Source organism: Glycine max, chromosome 9 (genome assembly GCF_000004515.6).
Source record: "Glycine max cultivar Williams 82 chromosome 9, Glycine_max_v4.0, whole genome shotgun sequence".
Taxonomy (NCBI): Eukaryota; Viridiplantae; Streptophyta; class Magnoliopsida; order Fabales; family Fabaceae; genus Glycine; species Glycine max.
The window spans coordinates 2,734,170-2,754,265 of NC_038245.2; the positions used below are offsets into that span (position 1 = coordinate 2,734,170).

Below are 20,096 nucleotides of genomic sequence, written 5' to 3' on the forward strand. Positions count from 1 at the left end.
ATATATTCATTAATGAATATAGAAATTCTTTTTTCAAATTTATAGACTTGACATTACTAATTCTAGTAAACTTAAATTAATGACCAAAATCTAAGTAGAATTTTTTTTTATTTCTAATAAATGACTATTTCATTTTTTAACAAATTAGTATCTCAATACCTTTAAATAATTTTAAACAAATGAAGAAATTTTAATTTTATACTTCCAAACACTATTTATATAAGTATTTAATACTATGAGTGTAATAATATATATAGCACTATATCAATAAAGAAAATTGTAATTTGAAAATTTAGATTTTCTTGTTAAACTAAATTGTCAAATATATACTAATAAAAATTTGGAATTTATGATATTTAAAAAATTTATAAAAAAAAAACTTTTTTAAATAGAAAATATAATTAAATTACTTATATTTTAAAAATAAATAAATAAAATAATATTTATACATTCATTTTAAATAAAAAAATTCTTAAATTATTTATTAAAAACCAACTTCCAAAAACAAATATAATTAATTAAATAAAAACACGTACAAAATATACAACAATATTTAGTTATTAAAAAATATTTTACAACAAAAACATTAATTAATTTTTAATTAAAAAATATTTATTCAATTATTATTTTATTAAATATTAAATTTAAAAAAATTATGAATTGCAAATTCTTATAATTCACACGGATTGTCAATCTGTATAATCCATACATATTGTCAATTCATATGAGTTATACGGATTATCAATCTTGATAACTCAATGCGAAACAAGTAGAGGGCGGGGACAAATCACTTATGGTGGAGACGATGGCAAAGGCGATGTCGACGTCGGGGAAACTCACTGGCGGCGCGACACGGAGCAGACGGAGGGACGAACGATGGCGTTTGACGATGCAAGGAAGGAGAGCGCAGAAGTGAAGAAGAAGAAGACAAACAATAGTCGTGAGGAAGAGGGAGAAGGAGACATACATGTTTTTTAAATTTAAGTGAAGGATATTTTCGTCATTTCATTTAAAATGTTGTGTGCACCAGTAATTTTGCTGGATGCACAAAGAAAAACCCAACAAATACACACAAAACAGGCCCAAAACAACAAGAGGACATGTAAATACAAAAGAAAGCATTGTTTGAGAGCTTATATAGTATAGAAAACTTGGAGGCCTTTAGTTCTTGTATCGTGTAGATTTCTTTTACACCTAAAAAAGAGTTATTCTTGGTGCCTGGATCCTTTTATATATATATATATATATATATATATATATATATATATATATATATATATATATATATATATCTTTGGATTTGGACCATTTTGATACAGAAACATCTTATTTTGTTTGCCCATTATGAAGGAACTTTAGTCAGGCTTTATAGCCTAGAACCACAAAAATATGTAAATTGCTTCGCATAATTAGCATCACATTTTGCAATGACAAATAAATAGTATAGTTTATGCTAGATACGATTCCACCAATACCATTACAACCATTCAGCCAAAGCTATTCACAACATTGAACACGTCTTACAATATGTACAGATCTTCCATTTAACACATTCTGCATTTTATAATATGGAGCAAAACAATTCACAGCATTGGTCACATTCTTCCCTTATAATATGGACTAAAATTGATTGTTCAATTAAATAAACCATCTGCCCCGCTAGTTAAATATTTTCATGTAGAGTGAGCAAGACACAAGATCTTCTTCAAGTCCATATGCATAGAGACATGAGAAATCTTTCCTTGTTAAAACCATTAATGAACATTGTAGATGATAGGCAAAACAGATTCTACATTTCCATTTTTTTTTACAATGTTCTACATTATTTCCTTCTTCAAAAAATATGAACGTTCATTTTGGATGGTCAAAACACATTATTAAACATTCTATTGTCAATTTGAAGTGTGTCTAATAAAACTATAAAAGAATACCTAGCTTAAAGTTTAAAAAGTATAATTAAAAACTAAAAACTCGCAAGTTAGTTTACCTGTGGGTTACTGAATATTCACGTATAATCATGTTAATATTTAGTAACCTCAGCTTATGTAATTGCTATAGAGATTCTTCATTTTCAGTTTCTCTGTTAACTGTTCTTGGGCATCCTTACATATTTTGCTTAATTAAAAAAAAATTATCACGTCTCTCTCTTACACTGCCGGAGCAAGTTTCAGTCTCTAAGAGGAGAAAGCTTCGGTCTTTCTTTCCCTAATCTCTCTTAGCTGGTCTTAATTTTTAATTAGCTAAGAATATTGATTAAGTGAATAAAAACAATTAATCTCAGCCGTTCATTGTTTACATCTAACGGTGATAAATAGTGGTCCACGGTTTTACTATTCCACGGTAGAATCCAGCATGTTTCCCAAACTGGAAAAAAAAAAAGAAAAAATAAATCTCCAGACTTCTGATCTAAGGCTCCCAAGAGTGCATACTGATACAATTCTGGAATTAAAAGGAACAAATAAGGATATTTTAGACAAAAAAATTCATTAAAATTCATGTAGTCCTCATTTGACAATATCAAACTAACATTTCTTACGTCTAACATATCAAAGAGTGACTTCCAAAAAAAAATAAAATCAAAGCGTAAAACAAAAAAACAACAATTAGAATATATTTTTGTAGGATTAAAAAAAGTAAAAATGTCCAATGTAATAAAAGCAAAACATAGGGGTGGTGATTATAATTTACCCTAAAAGTAATGCGGAAAAAGAGAAGGATCAATAAAAGCAAACAACAAGGCTAATTATTGTAATTAACTAAAAAACATCAAAAGATGGTATGTGAAAGAAAAACTAACTAGTAGGATTTTTTGCAGATTCAAAAAACAAGAGTGTCTAGTGTAATAAAATAATGGTTGCAATTTACTCTAATTTTATTTATGGGTCACTTTAGTCCACGTCTAATATTTTGGAGTAGGTGAATAAATTTATTGATTAGAATTTTGCAGGATACAAAATTTAAAAAAAAATGATTGTGGACCAAGACATTGACACCAAAGAGAGATAAAGATAAATGATGAGTGTGTACAAGCTGTTTGGAGTAAAAATTGTTACTTAGAAATTTAAGGACTAATTTTATCATTTATATAATTTTTTATTGCTAATCTTGTCAAGTTTATATTCAGCTTGGCTACTACAAAGTTGATTTTTTGTTGTGGTCTTATTGTTTAAACTTACTTGTTACATTTACTATCGTCGCCGATTAAGTCAAATAACAAACTGTTGGGTAGTACCGTTAATCTTTGTCATCACTTTGCATTGTTGATGAACTTAAGCTAATGAAGCTGTGGGTCTTTGCATGAAATCTCTACACGTGCTTTTATTGATATGCCAAGTTGGTTTTATTTAACTCCGTAGCTAGGAGCACTTTGTGGTAGCTAACATTCGGATAGGGCTTGGTTACCAATATTTGAGATGATTGAAAGTTTTGCCTGTGGCGTCTTCACTGACAGTGTTGCTTACTTGGATCTTGTTTTGTTGATTGCTGAGGATTGCTATAAGAGTTCATTGACCGTCACAAGAAGAAAATAGACTGTTCTTGTTGTTGTTGTTGTTTGTGGCGAAGGGTGTTTTGATCTAAGGATTTTTCATTGATATTGGACTCTTGGTACTGAAAGGTAAAGCTAAAAGCACTAAATGAAAGAAAAGCTAATATATATGGTGGTAATATATCCCGTGCATATTCTGTTGGAAAGGAAATGCCAAACTTCCAATGTGGATGTGCCTTCCTGTATCTGATGTAATGTTCTACATTGAAATGTGTTCTCTTAGTGGAGTGTTGTCTATATAAATGCGGACATTTTCTCTACAAGTTTCATGTCATTAATATCTTGAGGCAAAATGAGAGTTTTATTCGATGGCATACTTTAAACTGATCCGTGGCATTATTTAATGCTTTTCATGTTTTTGTAATGAGAAGTATTTTTTTTTCCATGGTAATTACAAGTTCAAATTGAACACACGCAATTGTATTGGATGTTTGCTAATTTGCATAAAACTTGAGTTGCAGGAGCACCCCCCTGAGATGGAGATAAAGCCTGAAGAATACAGCAGGAGACAACTAAAGGAATCAAAGTTCAAAAAAGGGATAGTAGAGGAAGTGAGCAGGGATGACAAAGGTTATAAGGGTGTTTGGTTTCTTGATACTGTTGTTGATATAATAGGAAAAGACAGGTTTCAAGTAGAATATAGGGACCTGAAAACCAATGGTGGCACCCAGCTTTTGAAAGAAGAAATTGATGCACGGCTTATTAGGCCCTGCCCTCCTGAAGTTTCATTTGCTGGCCCTTTCAAACAGTTCCAAGAAGTTGATGCATGGTATAAAATGACGGGTGGTGGGAAGCCGTTGCTCATGAAGTACTAAATAGCAGAGAATGTTTGTACAAAGATTACTAGTTTGATGGAAAATGGGTGATGCCTTCCAAGGTAAAGAAGCTTCTCCTTTTTATAATCACTCTTTTCTTCGGCAATTGCAATTGATATTATTAACTGTTTCCAAAATTGATTTAGGGGATAGTAAAACTTCAAACACAAATGTTTGCTAAACTCTCTTAGATTTGATTAGAATATCCTATATCTGGTTACTTTAGATTATGAATCAGTTTCTCCAGAGGAGTTCTAGCATCAATTGAAACTTGAGATTTCAATTGAATGATCCCAAGATAAAAAAGCTTTGTAACAATTTTCCAGCAAAAGGAACTTACAAAAGCAAATCATTTGCATCATGCTTAACTTGTTATATTAATTTCATGGTTGTCACTTGATATAAAGTTGCCTGTTTTGTTTCAATAAATTAAATTCAAGTTCAATGCTACTGAAATATTTTCAAACTATAGTAGCAGTTATAAATAACATAATATTATGTGTTTAAGTGTCATTTTCTTCCTAATCTCTCTTGCATCCTTTTTTCTTCTTTTTTTTTTTTGGCGGAAATGCTTAAATGTATTGGACAATATGGATTTTAAAATATCAGAAATCAAGTGAGCTGGTAAAGAAATTTGGAGATATGATGCCTAAAACCAAGAATAGCACTGGGATTAAAGTAATGTTGAAACGTCATAAGCCTAACGATAGTTCAAAGAAGCCTAGAGATGTAACAGCAAGGACCATGAACACCCAAAGCAAATTTGTGGCACATTCATGCAAAGGTGAAAATGTAGAAGTCAAAAGTGATGAAGAAGGCTACCAAGGTGCCTGGTATATACTGTCATTGTTGTCAACTCTTGGCAGAATGGCAAGTACTTGGTGGAGTATTTGACCCTGAAAACCGATGACTGGACTGAACAACTGAAAGAAGTGGCAGATGCTTCAGATATCAGGCCATATCCACCAGATGTCAAACGTGTTAACTGCTTTGCACTGCGTGAAATGGTTGATGCTTGGTACAATGCAGGATAGTGGGTAGGTCAGGTATCTAGTGTTCTTCCTGGCTTCAAGTATAAGGTTTACTTTTGGCATACAAAGGAGGAGCAGGAATTGGATCATTGTCATCTGAGGCCTCATCAAGAATGGATTTTTGGAAAATGGGTGCTTGCTTCTTTGGTATGACTTAAACAACACATTCTTTTATTTATTAATTTAGCAAAGTAGTCTTTTATGGATTTGGATTATCTGTTGTCACACAGTATACAGTTGGAAATGTGAACCGTCTGATTTCACCAAAGGGTCAGTATTTTAAAAGTGTTTTTAAGTTGAATTTATTGAAATGATTTATAAATCATTAGATCTTCATTAGATGGTTCTTATCGTTCGAATGCGTGAATGCATGTTTTATCCGACTGGAGGTAATCATGATCCGTTTTTTATTCATTTAATGTGATATGTTTGGTATAATTTATTGATCTTCCTTGCCTTTATATTCGATTAGTGGGTAATCTCACAACGTGCTGGCAATGCCCCTTTAATCTCTTGCTGTGTACTGTGTGTGGAAACCTTCTAATTGTTTCCCATATTTTAAATTATTCATACTTCTCATCCAGTGGTAAATTAATGAAACTTGTATAATTAATTGTTCCATTCACATATATTTGAGCTTTATTATCTGTTGTTTTCTAAACTTTTTCCATTATGACTATTTTTTTTTTGAAGAGTTATTCCATTATGACTTGAGTGATTGTTTAATTTCATTACTCATTTCATTTACCATGAGTTCAAAACTGAATGTTTTAATTTTATTTGTTCATTATGGTTTCTTCTAGGGCTGAAGACCTGATCATTAGTGAACTACTTGAGGCTCTTCCTGCCACTTTGCAATTTCACTGAAAATGCTTTCTACTACCGTCACTCACTCACACCTCCTACATCCCAAAATCTTTCTCTACTGAATGCGTTTCCATTTAGGACTTTGTGGAGTTGAGATGTAATCTGTAAATCAATATGTTGGTGTTGCTGATGATCACCCAGTTGATAACTGTAACCTTAACTTCCTAATTTAGTTAGAATATATCCCACTGGCATTACTCTGGTACATAAGTATGTTGGTATTGTTTTACGGATGCCTCATCTTTTTTATAAGTATTTTTGTTTAAGAGAAAAAAGTTTAAAAAAAGGGAAAGAAAAGAGGAAAAAAGATGTAAAAAGTGAGATGATGTTTTAGATGCTTTGGTAAAAAAAAAAAAAAAGAAAAAGAAAGATTGATAGAAAAAAGTTCTTTCTTAGGGCCTTCCACAGTTCAGATTTTTTAAAAAAGAAATGATCCATCTTATAAAAGTGATATGATTAACCGAATGATTTCTATAAACTAGATTGGTACGTTTTTTCTTCAAATTGGTTTGATTTTAATAGGTTCTATTCAATCAATTCAGTTATCTATTTTATACTCATATATGGTTTGATTTTTTTATATAAAAAACGAATCCAACTCCTTCATAAACACGTAAATGAACCATTTTTATAAATTGGTTTAGTTTCGATGTTGTCTCAAAACAGTTTTGGTTTTTATATTTGGTTTTTTTTTCACAACCCTATTCTTTCATTTTATTTGGGTGTGTAAAATGAGACAAAAAAAGAAGAAAAATGACATGTATAAATAATTTAAATTTCAGAAAAAAAAAATTAAAATACCCTAAGTAAAAAAAAATGAGCGATGTAATACAAATAACTAATAAGTATAATTTTCTAATTATATAAAAAAAGAAGACTTGATTCTCCCTTTATCCTCTAAAAACATTTGCAAAATGAAAAAAGTTCTATTAATATTAGCTAGAATTTTGAAGAAAAAATTATGAACTTAAGTTAAGTTTAATATTATTAAATAAATTAAATATTTTTAATTATTATAAATTAATTAATTAAGTCTAATAAAAATATTAAAAAAAGAGTACAATATATACAAAAGGTTTATTAATTTTTACTAGTTGAAAAAAAAGATACTCTCTTAATGCCTTTGTCTTCTTTTTTTTTTTTGAGTTAGATGTAACTGTAATAAAAGTAGTTAAAAAATAAATTAAGGATAACAAATATGCATTCGAAATGAGATAATTATTTTTTAGAAATAGTTATGGATAATAATTGTTTTAAAATGTTGTATTTAAAATAAATTTAAATAGTTAATTATATTTTTTTTCAGGCATCATAAAAATATAAAATAAAACTCTCTTGGTCAGCATTCTGCATTTATCATATTATCATATGCTCCGCAGTTTACTCATTTCTGTCTACTTCTCATCCATCATATGACATATGTTCCTTCGATCCCCTTCTCTATTTTCCTTTATCCCATTGTCCGAATTCACGTTCTTTTTCGTCCCAATCCTTAAGCTTTAAGCTCTAAACTGGATCCACCCCACCCACATACCCAGTCTTCCCTTTTTTGAGGTAAACGCTATGCTATATTACTCAATATAAAATATTCATTCATTCTTGCGTGTGCGTGTGTGTTGCGATAATGACGACTCAAATTCGATAATTCCCAATTGTTTTTTATTTCAAATGTAAACGCAAAATGAATACCCATTTTCCCCTTTTCCATTCTTCAACCATCACAAACCCACCACCGCCCCAAAGTTGAATCCTTTCTGTCCCCACAACATCAAGTGCAGCTTCTTCGGATGCCCCGAATTCTGTTCCGGTAAGCAAAGATCGAATCTTTGCCTTGTTTTTTGGTTGCCCAGGTTTTTTTATTTTCTTTTAAATTCTGCTATTCATGATCGGATTGCGTATTTGAGGTTTTGGTTTTCAGTTATGGATGTGCGAGGAGATGGGATTTTCCCGGATGAGGTGGTTATTCAGATTCTAGCAAGGTTGCCTGTGAAGTCCCTTTTCAGGTTCAAAACCGTGTGCAAATTGTGGTATAGGTTGTCTTTGGATAAGTATTTCATTCAACTCTACAATGAGGTGTCTAGGAAGAACCCCATGATTCTGGTGGAGATTTCAGATTCGTCCGAGTCCAAAACTAGCTTAATCTGTGTTGATAATTTGAGGGGTGTGTCTGAATTTTCACTGAATTTCTTGAATGATAGAGTCAAGGTTCGAGCATCTTGTAATGGCTTGCTGTGCTGCTCTAGTATTCCTGATAAGGGTGTCTTCTATGTCTGCAATCCGGTTACTCGCGAGTACAGGTTGCTTCCCAAGAGTAGGGAAAGGCATGTGACTCGATTTTACCCGGATGGCGAGGCTACCTTGGTTGGTTTGGCCTGTGATTCGGCATATCGGAAGTTCAATGTTGTTCTAGCGGGATACCATCGCATGTTTGGTCATAGGCCAGATGGAAGTTTCATATGTTTGGTGTTTGATTCGGAGTTGAACAAGTGGAGGAAGTTCGTTTCGTTCCAAGATGACCATTTTACTCACATGAATAAGAACCAGGTTGTTTTTGTCAATAATGCTCTGCACTGGTTGACTGCTAGCTCTACTTATATACTTGTGCTTGATTTAAGTTGTGAGGTTTGGAGGAAGATGCAATTACCGTATGACTTGATTTGTGGAACGGGAAATAGGATTTATCTCTTGGACTTCGATGGCTGCTTGTCTGTTATTAAAATTTCAGAAGCATGGATGAATATATGGGTGCTAAAAGATTACTGGAAAGATGAATGGTGTATGGTGGATAAGGTGAGTCTGAGGTGTATCAGAGGAATGGTGCCAGGCATTTTTCCAATCAGTCAGACAGGTGAATGTGTTTTTTTGGCAACTCATAAGCAGATTTTGGTGTATCATCGCAAGACTCAAGTTTGGAAAGAAATGTACTCTGTGAAGTATAGCTCAACACTCCCATTATGGTTTTCTGCTCATGCATATCGCAGCACAATGTTCTCGTGTAACTGAGTCATGGTGACTGCATCAAATAACTTTTGTACATATATTTCTAGTTGCAAGTGTTTTATATTTATTTAAGTCATAGTTATTCGCTCAAGATATCATTTGTTTCTGGTAGTCATGTTAAGACTGTGATATTGTCTTTGCCATTATATGGCTGCACCGTTGTCTCTTGTAACTAGGGTGTGGCTTGCCGATCGATAAAAAAAACTGGTGTGTGGCTTCAATAAATGGCCTTTGTACATACATTTCTAGTTGCAACTTGCAAGTGTTTCATACTGATTTGGTCATTGTTATATGCTGGAGATATTGCATTTTTTCTGATACTATATCTTTTGTTGTAATTTTAATGTTTACTTCAAAAGATTTTTTTTTAAAGATTTAATTAAACAATATTATAAATTATTTATAACTCTCAATTTCTTTGTCTCAGGTTTGTTTCTTATATATATATATATATATATATATTCTTCAATGTAGGATAAAACATAGGTGTGTGTGAGAAATTTTTTTTGATCAAGTGATATTATTTGTTCCTTCTCTTTGCTTCTTTTAATCTATCTCCCTTTTTATTTTTGAGTTGTTTATCTTTGTGAGTTTGGTAATCTTAACTCTGCTAAGACATTCCTATTGTATCCTGGGAGGTTTGCGTAGGACACCGCGGATAAACTTTTTAGATCAATAAGTGTCATGTCTCAACAAGTTCAATCGTGTTCGAGATTTTCGACTTCAGCAACAATAATCTAAAAGGTTTATATCTTGGTTGAAGCTGCAAAACCTGTCAACAATGTTGATGCTTTCAACCCCATGCCACCGACTGCAACCTTTGCCAAGTCGTTGCCTGACGTCTCAAAAAATTGAGGTCTTCGTTGGCCAAAACTTTCGTCATTGGAGGAACATGTTCATACCTTGTTAGACATGCATGGAGTTGTCTTCGCTCTTCCACTCCTAGACCTGATGTCGTTGTTGATGCCATTCAACTTCGACAATGGGTTCAGGCCAATAAGGTATGTTGTCACACTTGGTTAAGTGTCATTTGTAATGATCTTTTCGATGTCTACTACTCCTACAAAGAATCCAAAGAGATATGAGACTCTCTCATACTCAAATACACTACCAAAAACGTGGTCAGACAGAGATTCATCATCGCCAACTATTACCATTGGACGATGAACAAAGAAAGAGACATGAAGGTACAATTCAATGAATGCCACAAGTTGTTGTAAGACCTGGAGATTGAAAACATTTCTCTGCCTGATGAGTTTGTTTCTGAACTCCTAATTGAGAAGTTGTCAAAGTCTTAGATAGACTACAAACAACAGTTAAAGCACAGGCACAAACGAATGTCACTACCAGACTTTATCACCCACATTATCATTGAAGATACAAATAGGAAGGAAAGTATTGTAGTAAGAACCAAAGCAATGCATACCAAGGCAAACACAGTACAAGACAAACCGTTTCATAAGAGGTATGTCAACAAAACTAATCACAATAACAAGAAAAAGTACAAACATAATAACCTGTGTGTTGCTTCTTCTAATATGATCACATGTGCTCCTAATTCTAATCCTTCTTTCAAGAAAAATGGAGTTTGTTTTGTTTGTGGGAAGCCAAGAAATTTTGCTCCTCAATGCAGGTGCAGAGTTGTGGCTAACCAAGTTGAAGGAAATGATGTTATTGTTGCGGTCATTTCTCAAGTGAATGTTGTCACTAATGTGAACAAATGGGTGGTAGACTCTAAGGCTACCAGACACATTTGTGCTAATAAGATTATGCTTACCTCCTACATTGCTGTGGGGAATGGAGAATAACAAGTTTATCTTGGTGATTCGAGAACTACTCCGGTTCAAGGAAAGGAAAAAGTTATTCTCAAGTTCACATTTGGAAAAACATTGGCATTGAATGATGTGTTACATGTTCCCTCTATTAGATTTAACCTTATTTTTGTAACATTGTTGGAAAAGGTTGGGGTAAAAATATCCTTTGAGTCTAATTAGATAGTTATGATTAAGAATAATGTATTTGTGGGGAAGGGTTATTGTGATCAGTGTCTCTTTGTACTCAATGTTTCTGAAGTGATTAACGAGAATGCATCTTCTTCTGCTTACTTGATTGATTCTTATGATATATGGCATGCTAGATTACGACATGTTAATCCAACGTATGTTATGAAATTGCAACGAATAGGTTTAATTAATATGCATGGTAAACAAAGTAAGAAATGTGAAATATGTGTTAAATCAAAATTAACTAGAAATTATGTTCTTTTGTACAACGTGAAACTGAACTGCTAGGCTTAATTCATTTTGATCTTGTTGATTTAAAACAAACTATGACAAGAGGAGGTAAGAGTTTATTTTGTAACTTTTATAGATGATTACTCTAGATATAGTAAAGTTTATCTAATTAGACACAAAGATGAAGTGTTTGATATGTTCTTATCTTATAAAGCCGAAGTTGAAAATCAATTGAATAGAAAAATCAAAAGGCTAAGATTCGATAGGGGTGGGGAGTACACTTTGTTCAATGACTTTTGTGAAAAGGAAGGTATAATTCATGAAGTAACCCCACCATATTCACCCGAGTCAAATGAAGTAGCTGAAAGGAAAAATAAAATCCTTAAGGAAATTATGAATGCTTTACTTGTTAGTTTCTCTACTCCTAACAACCTTTGGGGAGAACTCCTTTTGACTGCTTGTATTTTACAAAAATAAAATTTCACATAAGAAAACAAGTTTGAGCCCTTATGAGTTATGGAAAGGATATAAACCAAAACTGAAATATATGAGGGTGTGGGGGTGCCTAGCCAAAGTGATGTTACCCGATCCAAAGAAAAGGAAAATAGGGTTTTAAGACTTTTGATTGTTTGTTTATTGGTTATGTTGAACATAGTGCTGCCTATAGGTTTCTAGTTCTTAAGAGTGATATGATTAAGTGTGACACCATCATGGAGACTAAGAATGTTGAATTCTTTGAGGACATTTTCCCTTTGGGGTCTAGCGCTAGTTCCTGCATCATTTCTAGTCTTAAACAACTAGTTGAAACCTATAATGAACCTATAAGTGAGGATTTAAGGAGAAGTAAAAAACATGGGACAGAGAAATCTTTTGGAGATGACTTTTATACGTATCTTATTGAGGACGATCCCTTAAGTTTTTCAAAAGCTATTAGTTCTATAGATGCAAACCTTTGGGAGCAAGCCATTAGGATTGAAATTGATTCTATTAAAAAGAATAATAAATGGACTTTAGTGTATCTACCTGAGGGTGCAAATTCTATTGGATGCAAATGGATCTTTAAGAGGAAGTATAACCCTGGTGGATCTATAGATAAGTACAAGAATTTCCTATTATGATTTTGATAGCCTTAGCTGCAATCCATAAGTTAGTGATTCATCAAATGGATGTTAAGACAACTTTTTTTAATGGTGATTTAGAGGAAGAGATATGTATGACTCAACTTGAGGGGTGTGTGGTGGATGGTCAAGAGAACAAAGTGTATGAACTTTTGAAATTCCTATACAATTTAAAATAAGCGCCTAAACAATGACATGAAAAGTTTAATGAGACTTTATTTGTTGATGGTTTTCTAATAGTGATGTTGATAGATGTGTGTATACAAAATCTATGAATGATAATCATGTTAGGTGAGACAAACCAATATTTGTGTTTTTATTTATTTATTAAGATTTTTTTGCTCATTGAGTAGTTAAGACAAAATTAGGTATTCATGGAGAGAAATAAAAAGTTTATAGTGAAAATAAATGAAATGATAAATTTAGAAGATTTAAAAGTCTAAAATACATTTTGTTATATTATAAGAAGGATTAATTATTATTTTAGTCCCTAAATTTGGGGTGTGTGTTTTTTTAGTCCCAAAATTTAAAAATACTTTTTTTAGTTCTTGAATTTTGACAAATTATTTTTTTTAGTCTCTAACATAATAAATTGATATTTTATGGTGGTTTTTAACATTTTATGATGAGTTTTTAAAGCATTTTATGACAATTTTAAAATACAAATTCAAGTAGTTAAAAAATAAAAATTAATTTATGACACCTAAAAATCATTACAATGTGTTAATTTATTATGTCATGGACTACAAAAGTATTTTGTCAAAATTTAGGGACTAATTTTTTTAAAAAAATTCCAAGACTAAGAAAACACATATTCCATATTTAAATACTAATTAAATCTTATAAGAATAAGAATATAACTATTATTTAATTTTTTTCCTTTATTTTTCTATTCAAATAGTAGAACAGAAAATTGATGTTTTCTTCTTTGCTTTCTTTTTCTTCTATTTTTGTATCTGCTTGTTTCATTTCCAAACTTAACAACCCTGCTTTTTAATTTTTAATTTTATTTGAATACACGGAATGGATGCATATTTTTTTTTAAATTTTTTTATGTAAATCATTATGTTACATAAGTTTGCATGATAAAAATAGGTAAAAAAAAGAGTTTTCTTGGAAAAAAAAATTAATTAACTAAGAAGGTTTCACATAATTATAAATATTTGTTTATCTTATATATTACACGCATTCAAACACATATAGAATCCAATCCATATAGAATAAAAAAAAAGATAAATTAATGATGAAATTGTGTCCAATGTTTGATTTTTATGGGAAAAACGTTTAACAGAGTTTATATATATATATATATATATATATATATATATATATATATATATATATCATTTTAATAGTGATCATTTTTTAAAATTAAAATTGAATTCATTAGACAGAAATTGTTATTTATAAATGTAACGAAATTAATTATTATGTAAATTAGCTTTACTAACAGTAATTAAATCAATTTAATTTGTGTCATAGTTAATTTGATTATAATAAAGAATGAAGGGGAAGAAAATAGTGTGAGAGGAAGAGAAATGGTGGGGTTGTTTATTATGGAGAAGTGAGAAGGGTGAGGAGACTAGGAAAATTCTTGAAAGAATAGAATGATCATTTGTTAAGACTTATAGTGTAAATAATAATTTTGGTAGTCACAATAAGAATGTGAGTAGTGGATGACACATTAGCCAGTCTTGGGTCAAGAAACAAACTACACAAGCCCAAATTGTTATTGCACACACCTTCCTATCTTTCTCCCTCTCCCTATCTCTCTATTCTCAAATTCTGATTCTCTCTTTCCAACTCACACACACAGAACTCACAGGATCCTTTATCTTTAGGGTTTTTGATGCTCCTTCTTCTCGATGCTCTCTTATCGTCGCGCACCGTAGCTCAAGGTACATACATGATCTCGTGCTTTTTTTCCATTTCTGTTTCTCCTAGGTTGTCACTGGATTATTATTTTACTTCTTTATCTGTATCCCTAATTATCCCCTATTTTTAATTTTGTTCACGTGGTGCACACAAATTAATTATCAATTCCCACTGGAATCTTTGATTTTAGGGTTTATTGCTTATTTTTCGGTATTATACTGTCTGCTTGTTTACGGCCCGGTAATTTTGGGATTAATCATTTGTTTTCATCTGCTAATCAGGTGTTAGTGCTAATGGAGTTTGAAATGGTGTAAGTTGAAACCCACCTTTTTAGTAATTCCTTAAGGTGTTAATAAGCTACATGGCTCGGAAGGGTAATCAGCAGAAGAATGGAGTGGACCGTCATGGATTGAATAACAAAAAAGGGGTTTCTGGTGGCATGCTTCCGGGAATGAAAGACCTTGGTAAAGGAGGGCCGGTGAAGGTTTTCCTGAGAGAGGAACTCGCAGAAACCAATTGTATCGGTGTTTCGCAGACTGCATGTGATGCTAGTTCTTCAGGTGATGAGTGTAACAATGAGCAAAGGTCTGTCAAGGTTTCTAGAAAAGAGAAGCAAGGGATGGCCGGAAAGCATGACCTGGAGGAGTCCTCATTCTTTGAGGGTAATTCTGGGGATGGCAGTTTGAATTCTGAAGCCGAAGCTTCAATACAAGAAGAAAATGGGACTTTACCTAGAAGTAATCAAGGTCAACAGAGTATAAAGAGTAGATTGAGCTGTATACTGGATAGTTTGCACCTGAAAAGTGTGGTGGAAAAAGTAGAGCTTGCCGATAATGTGATAATTCGGAGATTAAGATTGTTAGTGTTTTCCATCTTTACAGCAGTTTCAGAGTGGCTAACCAGGCAGACTCCATTGTTTGTATCTCTTAGAACCATCGTGTTTGAAGCCTGCCATAATGTCAGAACAAAATTTGTGCTGGCATATCCTATTGTTTTGAAGTGCCTCATGCATTTTGGAAACATAATGCTCCTATTATCAGTGTTTTGGTTGGACTGTGCCCTTCGGGGTGTTGATTCATTTATACGTATGGGTACAACGTCCTTCTTCTCTGTTATTTGGTGTAGCATATTCTCGGTGATTAGTATGATAGGGATGCTCAAGTTTCTTGCTGTCCTGGTAAGCTCGGGTCACACTTGTCATTGCTTTTTATTATCTTGGAGTTAATCTGATGATAAAACCATCATAATTGAAGTTTTTATAGTCACTATAATTAATTCAATTTTATCTTATTAGTTCTTTCCACCATGTAGATGCACAATTTGCATTGTAGTATTCTGTGTTGATTAATCTCGTATAATTGCGTTTAATCACCTTAGGAAAGAAAAGTTCGATGAAAAAATGTTTATTGAGCTGTTAGATTTAAAATCTATCCCTGTTGTTATACATTTTATTGTTTTACTTGCATTTCTTTTGATTTTTATTTTACTATCTTAAGATTGATTGTTCATATTGGAAGCAGTTTCCAACTTCCCAGTACACTTGTTCTGATTGTTGCAATTTTAGGTTAAGATATGGTAGTGATAATTCTGCAAGAGGAAAGAATTTGGCATGACAATGTTTTATTTTGTCCAAATTAATAAACATTCGTGTGGGCTGGGAGTATACATAACAAATTATAAAACCTAGTGTACAAATTGTTTCAGTTTATACTGTTTTACATAAGTTGAATCAGCTTGAGTTGCATCATCTTGTAACTATTTGACTTTTGAACCCCACATGTGGCAAATATGTTAGTTTGGATGAATTTAGCGAACATGATACTTAGTTCTAGGTGTATCACCACTCTTGTACTTGGGATGTTTTGTGCATTTTTTCATTCTATTCCCTTCCTAAAGTGTCTTGTAATTTTTTTTCTTTTCCTATGCTAACTAGCTTTTGTAATTGATCAGGGCCTGGCTGCCTTGATTGGATGTTTTCTTGGGCTTATGCTTGCAATTTTGGTAGTTGCAATCATTGGGGTTATTACCTTGTGGTTTTATGGTAGCTTTTGGACAACAGCATTTTTCATCATTCTTGGAGGTGATTTGTGTGCCCTTCTGTTTACCTTTGAACATTTTCTGTCAGTTCTTATGTGTCCTTTTTCTATGGTAGTTGGGTATACATGTTACACTGAATCTTTGTTTTTATTTGAAATTTCAGGATTGACATTTATGTTAAGTCATGAACGGGTGGCACTACTTATCACCACAGTGTATTCAGTCTATTGTGCAAGACTGTACGCTGGCTGGCTTGGTTTGCTATTGGCTTTTAATTTAGCTTTTATCTCTAGTGATGTTCTGATATACTTCCTGAAGAAAAATATAGAACAACAGAGTAGATCCAATCCTTTTGAGCAAAGAGCTGGAATGCATGGTCAACCAGGATTTAGTGATGAACCAACACATGCGTCTTCCTCGGAAAATGGACAGGGACCATCTGCAGATCGCAATGCTGGCATCCCTTCAACTAGTGGGGTTGATTCTGATTTAACTTCTGAAGATGAAGTTGTCCGTTTGTTGAACTGCTCTGATCATTATGCAGCACTGGGATTCACGCGGTATCAAAATATAGATGTTTCAATACTAAAGCGGGAATATAGGAAAAAGGTTGTTGACATTCTCTAATGTCAATACTTACACAACCGTGCTTTATTTTTGTGTCTTTCTAAGATTTTGTATTGTTGGGAGTTATTAGTGTGGTTGGATATTGAGTTATTTGTAGGATGAAAGTTTAATGCTCTTCTATAACTTAAATACTATCCTTTTTGTTGCTTGATAACTCTCCTCATTACTAAGAACCTCTGTTTTCATTGATTATCAGGCAATGTTGGTACATCCTGATAAAAATATGGGTAATGAGAAGGCTGCAGAAGCCTTTAAGAAACTTCAAAATGCATATGAGGTGAGTTTTAAATTTTTGTTCTCCCTGAAAATCAAGAGATAATCCTTCCCTAATACTTTATGGTTATAATGGTTTCCCAGATTCTAATGGATTCGTTGAAGCGAAAAGCTTATGATGATGAGCTAAGGAGAGAGGAGATTTTGAGTGTATTTCGTAGATTTCATGATGCTTCTCGTAAGGTATGATTTATACTTTTTTCCCCTACTGTTTTAGTATTGTGGTAAGTGGAAAGGGAACTATGCTTTTTGGGTCAAACACATTGTGGTCAGGAATAATATTCATCAGTATTGGGGATAATAACCATGAAGAGGTAGAAGACTTAGTAGGGATGAACATTCATTGTTCATGAATCATAATATATATATATATATATATATATATATATATATATATATTCCAAAACCATGGAATTGTAATGACCAATGTTTTAATGGGGATTTTAGAAGATTTCTACATCATTATTTTGATGTGTAGTGTAGTCATGCATGTATTTTTCTTCATCTGGAAGGGGCAGTTTGCTGTCTCTTGCCTGTGTTCAGTAGACTCTGAAGACCATTTAGAGAACCTTGTAATCTATTTTTTGATACAATTTATTATTCTCTTTTCTAACTTTGGCTGTGAATGCAACTGATTTGCCAGAATGGTAGGCATGGATTCTTTCCTTCAGGATTTGCACGATCTGATGCAGATGGCAAGGATCCATTTGGTGATTCAAGGCGAATAGCCTGCAAAAGATGTGCTGGCTTTCATGTCTGGATACACACCAAGAAACAAAAGTCTCGGGCAAGATGGTGCCAGGTTTCTTCTTAATCTTTTTTGTTCTCAATGAAGCCTAGGTGGCATGCTTAACTGACAGTTAGTTGGCTAAGTCTATTAATAATTGCAAAATATTTGCCAGTATTCTGTCTCTCTCAGCATGCTTTCCCTTAAGAGAGTATTTTTCATATGTATCATGGCATGTTGGCACTAATGTTTTATGGTGGGTTTTTTTTTTTTTTTTTGTTTTAAAGGATTGCCAAGACTTTCATCAAGCTAAGGATGGTGATGGATGGGTTGAACAATCTTCCCAACCATTTCTTTTTGGCTTATTGCAGAAGGTGTGAATCAACGTACCATTTTGAAAGTCTTATTGGATAACACCTTATAACCCATAGTTCAAATTTTATGAGTCAATTCCTGGTTCTATGAGATACATAGTCAGAATAAAATTTTGCTTAATAATTTGAATTGTTTTTACTTTAGGTTGATGCTCCTTCAGCATATGTGTGTGCTGGTAGCAGGATATATGATGCCACTGAATGGTATATCTGTCAGGTAATTTAGTTTTTTAATCTTCATATTTTGACCATATTTCATTTAAGAACTCAGTTGTTAGATGTGTGTGTGCGCGTGTTTGATATGCTTGAAAGAATTTGTTTCAGCTCACATAAGATACCAGACAGGATTGTCTGTTTGAAAAAAAGAGTTTTAAATATTGCAGCATAGTTTTGTTCTGATTTTAAAAAACTGTTCTCTCTAGCAATGCCATGTGAAATAGTGATATAGGCATATTTCTCTAGAGTCCAGATATGTAATCTCTATTTTAGTTTGTCTGGTTTGCATGATTCACCGAATAGCTTGCTTAATGAGACTTGTATGGAGATTAAAGATCCACAAGGCATTAATGATGAACATATTTATTGCAGGGCATGAGATGTCCAGCGAATACTCATAAGCCAAGTTTTCATGTGAACACAAATTTAATGTCCAAGCATAATTCTGGCAAAGGAACTAGTTCAGGTCAAAGAGGTGGGCATATGCCAACACCTAATATCGAAGAAACCATGACTGAGGAAGAATTATTTGAGTGGTTACAGAATGCAGTACATGCGGGTGCATTTGACAATTTTAGTGGCACTGCAACAGAGAGCCCATCTCCCAAATCTGGAAATGGAATGAAAAGTCCTGGCAGTAGTAGCGCCGGTGCCAGTGCTGGTGCTGGTGGTAGTAGCAGCAAGAGAAAGAAAAAGGGAAAAAAGCAATGGTGATAACCATGTAATGTTATATCTCATTATGGCGGTATTGCCTTGAGGACTTCGAATGCTTGAAAAGCATTTAAGTTTCAAAGCCGATATCTGTTAATGAAGCCCCAAAAATTGAGTTGTAGCCACATTGTACAGCGTTATTTTTCCCAAAGTGTAGATATTGTTGTCCAATAAATTTTCTGGTATCCCTTTAGCCTTTTTAATACAAGTTGTATCAAGCAGCAATTTTAAACAGCCATAGCACATAGTATACCATCCTAGTACCTCAGGTGGCACCATTGCCACCTTATATTTGCCGTGTTTTGGTTAAATTCATAGTTGTGACTTTCTGGTGGTTAATTTAAATATTTTAGTTAATTCAAATAATAATATATTGAAGTAATAAATTATTGTGGTTTGCATAGTAATGAATTTCGATAAATATATGAATGTTAGGCATCAACTATGCATTCTTAACGTCAAAAGAAAAATAAAAACAAACTATGCATTCTCGCACAAATTTTGTATTATCACCTGAATTCCTAACAATTGTATTTGTTTCTGTAAGTAGATTGCATGATCTCTATACACTTGTGGTGCGGTCAACTATGAATTAACTGACAAGGATGCTTTATGGTCTTAAAAAAATGGATCATTGTTTTTCT

The 20,096-nt window shown here is 32.8% G+C and overlaps 2 protein-coding genes and 1 pseudogene across 4 annotated transcripts; all 3 read left to right on the forward strand.

The window, feature by feature from the left end:
- The first annotated feature begins 876 nt into the window (after positions 1 to 876).
- On the forward strand, positions 877 to 5,546 carry LOC102663106 (protein AGENET DOMAIN (AGD)-CONTAINING P1-like; annotated as a pseudogene).
- A 2,079-nt stretch (positions 5,547 to 7,625) lies between these two features.
- Positions 7,626 to 9,500, forward strand: LOC100811223 (F-box protein At5g49610). Of its 2 annotated transcripts, none has more exons than XM_003533081.5 (2): positions 7,626 to 8,067; positions 8,165 to 9,500. In XM_003533081.5, exons 1-2 carry the CDS (start codon positions 8,048 to 8,050, stop codon positions 9,261 to 9,263), a joined length of 1,119 nt encoding a protein of 372 aa, XP_003533129.1. In that variant the 5' UTR covers positions 7,626 to 8,047; the 3' UTR covers positions 9,264 to 9,500. The 2 variants fall into 2 exon arrangements, with proteins under 2 accessions (XP_003533129.1, XP_006586878.1); XM_006586815.4 differs by having other exon boundaries at positions 7,627 to 8,067; positions 8,179 to 9,500.
- Positions 9,501 to 14,197: 4,697 nt separating this feature from the next.
- LOC100812282 (uncharacterized) lies at positions 14,198 to 19,655 on the forward strand. Of its 2 annotated transcripts, XM_003533082.5 has the most exons (10): positions 14,198 to 14,510; positions 14,769 to 15,664; positions 16,438 to 16,567; positions 16,688 to 17,133; positions 17,348 to 17,428; positions 17,509 to 17,607; positions 18,068 to 18,226; positions 18,439 to 18,525; positions 18,671 to 18,742; positions 19,114 to 19,655. In XM_003533082.5, exons 2-10 carry the CDS (start codon positions 14,849 to 14,851, stop codon positions 19,453 to 19,455), a joined length of 2,232 nt encoding a protein of 743 aa, XP_003533130.1. In that variant the 5' UTR covers positions 14,198 to 14,510; positions 14,769 to 14,848; the 3' UTR covers positions 19,456 to 19,655. The 2 variants fall into 2 exon arrangements, with proteins under 2 accessions (XP_003533130.1, XP_040861273.1); XM_041005339.1 differs by having other exon boundaries at positions 14,288 to 14,510; positions 16,438 to 17,133.
- The last annotated feature ends 441 nt before the right edge of the window (positions 19,656 to 20,096 follow it).

Excerpts from the sequence above, each read along its gene's own strand:
- LOC100812282 (XM_041005339.1), top strand. The coding sequence starts at position 14,849 with ATGGCTCGGAAGGGTAATCAGCAGAAGAATGGAGTGGACCGTCATGGA. Across the intron at positions 17,134-17,347 it reads AGCGGGAATATAGGAAAAAG|GCAATGTTGGTACATCCTGA; the intron begins GTTGTTGACATT and ends ATTGATTATCAG. Across the intron at positions 18,743-19,113 it reads CTGAATGGTATATCTGTCAG|GGCATGAGATGTCCAGCGAA; the intron begins GTAATTTAGTTT and ends TATTTATTGCAG.
- LOC100811223 (XM_003533081.5), top strand. The coding sequence starts at position 8,048 with ATGCCCCGAATTCTGTTCCG. Across the intron at positions 8,068-8,164 it reads ATGCCCCGAATTCTGTTCCG|GTTTTGGTTTTCAGTTATGG; the intron begins GTAAGCAAAGAT and ends TGCGTATTTGAG.